Below are 5,555 nucleotides of genomic sequence, written 5' to 3'. Positions count from 1 at the left end.
GTGGTGTGTGTTGTGATGTGTAAAGTGAGAGAGAGAGAGAAAGTGGGCATCTGTTTATGTATGTGTGTGAAGATTATATAATGTTTTTTTTTATTATATGGTATTATTTTTTAACATTTACCACAGGCTCTTACTCCATAAAAAAACAGACTGATGTAAGATACATCACTATATGCCAAACAAATATGATAAAACACATTCACCAGTCTCTTTAGACATCGTTTCCTCCATAACAAGCTGACATCTTTAGTGAAACTTTGTGTTTTTTTTTTATTTCGTTTCTTTTGTTCAGGAAAGCCTACGCGTTGCTCTCGATGGTCGGAAGAAAGTAACAGTTGCTTGTCAGGCCCTGGATGAGAGGCCACAGTTCACTTCAGGGGATATTGCTATGATGTAAGAACTGCGTAATTATGTACATGTCATATGCGTGTGAAAATGTGTGAATAATCATTCTTACATAAATATGCTTCCATACATGATCTTGTTAATAATTCACTTCTAAAGCTGAGGAAGGATTTTAATAATCAATAGCTTTACTTGAATTTGCAGTTTAATTCCGTTAACGTCACAAATACATATGATACCCGAGCGTGAAGAAATGCCCATTTCTTTAAATAACAACCCTCCCTGACCCATCGCTTGTATAAAACTATCTGCAACCAGATTCCGAACCTCATCAGGGTTCTCAACCTCTATGACAAGCAACTCAGACATGAATGAATGAATGAACAGAAAAATGCAGAGCCAGATAAATTAGTTAATTAATAAAACACCGTAGAAGCACTTCAAACAATTGCTAAACTGCTTTTATGCAGTATTTCTGCTTACAGAAGTTTCCTGAGCGTGATGTTGGTTGTGATGGCGACTGGCACTGCTGCAGACGTCTACTCCCGTGCCGCCACTTCGTCAGCGCCCAACTTAGGTTAATTATTGTGTTGCTAATTAATATATATATGTATATATATATATATATATATATATATATATATATATATATATATATACATATATATATTATTTTTTTCTACCCCACCCCCCACACGCTTTCACATCATGCCTTCCCAGCTTTAGCGACTGACCCAGTTCTTCCCACGCCTCCCCCAGGTGTCCGGTTCCTGCTTCCGTTCTCGGCGTACACCAACCTGGAGAAAATGTTCCACGTGGCGACCGAGCCTCGTCCGGGGGTCATCTCCTGCCTGCACGGAATGAGGTGGTTTGCGAAGGATGGGTTTGCTTTTGTCGATGTGTTAGAGGTATGAGGAGAAAGTGGCGCTGTCGAGCATGCTGAGTCACTGTCTATTTTTATAGGTATTTGTATATGTTATATACTAAATGCACGCACGTACACACACACACACACACACACACACACACACACACACACACACACACACACACACACACACACACACACACACGCATACATACATATAATATATATATATATATATATATATATATATATATATATATAAATGTATATATATGAATATATATACATATACATATATATAAATATATATACATATATATAAGCATATATGAATGTATGCATAAATATAATCTCTCCCATGTTACTTGACCAGGGTTTTATCTATGACCTGGGTGATTCTTGGCCACCAATACGTCTTCGATACACTCTTCAGCGTCAACTTGCAACACCTCCAGAAGGTAGGACATTTCGTGGCTCTTTCAGAGAGAGGGAGAGAGAGAGAGAGAGAGAGAGAGAGAGAGAGAGAGAGAGAGAGAGAGAGAGAGAGAGAGAGAGAGAGAGAGAGAGAGAGAGAGAGAGGAAAAAACAAAAACAAAATAGAAACACAGGATTCGATACTAGCCACTGATATTTCCCGAAGTCACTCTAAAAAAAAACACACATGTATCCTGGTTTCCAGTGGACCAACAGCCTGGTCTTCCAAGTCATTGCCAACGCATCTTTGAGCACGGACTCCTTTTTCTTCCTGTCGGGGCTCCTGGTGACCTACGGCGTCCTGAAGGAGGTCAAGAGGACGGGCAGAGTTGATATCATTATGTATTATGTGCATAGGATTATCAGGTAAGAGATGAGTCTTTCTGTATTATCGTCTACGTTATTATTCAACGCACAAGGAATATTTCTTATCTGCGTTTTTAAACTGATCATAGAAATGGAAATGAATGGAATAGAATAGTGATCTTAAGTTTATTTCCACATTTATTTCTAGGTCTTTCCGTTTGTCGCCAAGATTGCGATGAAATTTAGGGGGTGACTTAAACAAATAAATACCGTGTATCGGAATCACGACCGTTTTGCTAGAATAAATACCATTTATCATTATACTATGTTCCAGGTTAACGCCCCCTATAGCAGTCGTCACGCTCTTTCTTGGGACGCTGTTCAGGTTCCTCGCCTCTGGACCGATGGCGTATTACGTGACCTCGATGTACACAATCTGCTCTAGCAAATGGTGGTTTGATGTCCTCTATGTCAACAATTTCCTCGCCTTTAATGAGACCACCAATCAAATCACTGATGTAAGTTGGGTTGAATTTTCAAATTACACGTGCGGGTGCACGCACACACGCGCACGCGCGCACACACACACAAACACACAAACGCACACATGCACACGCCACACACGCACATTCTCTCTCTCTCTCTCTCTCTCTCTCTCTCTCTCTCTCTCTCTCTCACACACACACACACACACACACACACACACACACACACACACACACAACCACACACACACACACACACACACAGATTGCTGTATTTTTTCATCAACAATTGTCTCCCCGTGTCGACTCAGTGCCTCGGCCAGTGCTGGTACACCGCCGCGGACACACAGATGTACCTGGTGGCTCCCCTCGTCCTGTTTCCCCTCGCCTACTCCCCCGTAAAAGGTATTAGTGCCCATTTTTCAGAACTATAAGTGATCAAGGGCCGCTCAACAACCACTGCGTCTTTCTACCTTGTTTCCATATTACAGGCTATTCTCATCCAATGAGCTTATTTCCTTTCTGAAAGCTGCATAACATTTTTTTTCGTACTTTTCATATAATTCATGTATAATAAAAAAAAATCATATACTGCCTACTTTCTGAATTATCATTCCCTATTTAATGTGTAAATACTGTATTAGATTACACAGGAAGGCCCGCGTGTTCTCTTATTTCAGGAAAGATTCTTTTGTATGTGGTAACTTTAGCGTCAGCCGTAATCCCTGCAGCGGTTATCTATGTCAACGATTTCCCACCTGGATCGATAATAGGTGGTGATGAGTAAGTGCTGATTTCTCAGTTGCCTTTATATACACTTCATTACTTGTCTTGCCTGTGGTTCATATACTGTGCGGTTGATGACTAGACAGGGTGCGTTTTACAAGTTTTTTCCCTAAGGTTGGTATAAATCAAATGTAGAATTAAGGAAATTTGCACATTATGTCATAAACCCTTTTTGATATGAAATTTAGATTGCCGGGTTTTATAGACAAACAGACAGCTTGGGGTTTCATTTCCATGTTTGTCAAACTTGACCCCTCCGGGTTAACAAAAAATCTTATTCCCTTTATGCCAGAATAAGGCCCTTTATTCAAAAAATCCTAACCCGGACTCATCCTTAGAAAGGAAACTCGGGTTAACAAAACTCGTTACTACACCTGTGCCGATGACGATTACGTGTAATTCGGCTACATATTTAAATAGTGTACTTCAAAACTCCAGTTCGCTTGTATTAGTACTCAAGGAGTATTGATTACTAATGTCCTGTGTATATGAGTAATATAGGATCTATAGCACACATAACACGTGGAAAATATATATATAATGATATATATATTTAATATAATATATATATATATATGTATTATATTATATATATAAATATATATAGTATATATAGTATATATTACTATATATATATATAGATATATATATATATTATATATATATATATATATATTATATATATATATATAATAATATATATATTATATAATATATATTTATATATATATATATATATATATTATATTATATATATATATAATATATATATATATATATTATATATATATATATTAATATATTTGTCCAACCTGTGATTTATGTGTGCAAGATCCCTATATTATCATATACACAGGAATTCGAGTAATCAGATACTCCTTGCGTCTTACAGGCGAGAGGTGGAGTTTCTTTGAGTCCTGTTTAAAGATGATGTAGCCGGCCCAGATACCTACGACGTAGGCGCTCATGCGGCACCACGGCTTGTAGTACACGAGTTTTTGGTAACCCGAGTTGTCAACGTTTCTGCCGAACAGGGAGTGCAGAGTTTGTTAGATGTTTTTTTTTGAAGATGAAGGAATCTGTATTTCTGGGTATCATAAAGGGAAATAATGGCATTTCCTTTGTCCTACCTTCTGGAGGTGTTGCAAGTTTGGACAAACAATGGAAAATGAAAACCCAAACGCTGTCTGTTCGTCTTTAAACACCAGGGCAGATAAACAGCGCTCCCCTCCATCCATCAACAAAGTTTCTATGACATGTTTATGTGCCAAATTACATCCTTACATTCTACATATGTGAATTTATACACATACCTTACGGAAACAACTCTTGTAAAACGCATCGGTGCTAAACACTATCATAAAATTTCCTTGCACAGTATATGAACCCACAGGCAAGACAAGTAATGAAGTGTATATAAAGGCAACTGAGAAATCAGCACTTACTCATCACCACCTATTATCGATCCAGGTGGGAAATCGTTGACATAGATAACCGCTGCAGGGATTACGGCTGACGCTAAAGTTACCACATACAAAAGAATCTTTCCTGAAATAAGAGAACACGCGGGCCTTCCTGTGTAATCTAATACAGTATTTACACATTAAATAGGGAATGATAATTCAGAAAGTAGGCAGTATATGATTTTTTTTTTATTATACATGAATTATATGAAAAGTACGAAAAAAATGTTATGCAGCTTTCAGAAAGGAAAATAACTCATTGGATGAAATAGCCTGAAATATGGAAAAAAGGGTAGAAAGACGCAGTGGTTGTTGAGGGCCCTTGATCACTTATAGTCTAAAAAATGGGCACTAATACCTTTTACGGGGGAGTAGGCGAGGGGAAACAGGACGAGGGGAGCCACCAGGTACATCTGTGTGTCCGCGGCGGTGTACCAGCACTGGCCGAGGCACTGAATCGACATGGGGAGACAATTGTTGATGAAAAAATACAGCAATCTGTTGTGTGTGTGTGTGTGTGTGTTTTGTGTGTGTGTGTGTTGTGTGGTGTGTGTGTGTTGGTGTGTGTGTGTGTGTGTGTGTGTGTGTGAGAGAGAGAGAGAGAGAGAGAGAGAGAGGAGAGAGAGAGAGAGAATTTTTGCGTGTGTTGTGCGTGTGCATGTGTGCTTTTGTGTGTTTGTGTGTGTGTGCGCGCGTGCGCGTGTGTGCGTGCACCCGCACGTGTAATTTGAAAATTCAACCCAACTTACATCAGTGATTTGATTTGGTGGTCTCATTAAAGGCGGGGAAAATTGTTGACATAGAGGACATCAAACCACCATTTGCTAG

At 38.8% G+C, this 5,555-nt stretch overlaps 1 protein-coding gene across 1 annotated transcript in view; it reads left to right on the top strand.

Annotated features, from left to right (window-relative positions):
* Nucleotides 1-3,285, top strand: part of LOC119583207 (nose resistant to fluoxetine protein 6-like) — an 8,151-nt gene extending 4,866 nt beyond the window's left edge. The window contains exons 4-11 of the mRNA XM_037931685.1: nt 293-393; nt 831-922; nt 1,105-1,210; nt 1,587-1,671; nt 1,893-2,053; nt 2,328-2,511; nt 2,790-2,883; nt 3,159-3,285. Coding sequence (XP_037787613.1) covers nt 293-393; nt 831-922; nt 1,105-1,210; nt 1,587-1,671; nt 1,893-2,053; nt 2,328-2,511; nt 2,790-2,883; nt 3,159-3,265 — 930 coding nt within the window. The 3' untranslated portion in view covers nt 3,266-3,285. The remainder of the gene's footprint in view (nt 1-292; nt 394-830; nt 923-1,104; nt 1,211-1,586; nt 1,672-1,892; nt 2,054-2,327; nt 2,512-2,789; nt 2,884-3,158) is intronic.
* The last annotated feature ends 2,270 nt before the right edge of the window (nt 3,286-5,555 follow it).

The sequence above is a fragment of the Penaeus monodon genome, chromosome 17 (genome assembly GCF_015228065.2).
Source record: "Penaeus monodon isolate SGIC_2016 chromosome 17, NSTDA_Pmon_1, whole genome shotgun sequence".
NCBI lineage: Eukaryota > Metazoa > Arthropoda > Malacostraca > Decapoda > Penaeidae > Penaeus > Penaeus monodon.
Note: the sequence above shows the minus strand (reverse complement) of the source record. Positions and strands in the feature narration are given on the sequence as shown.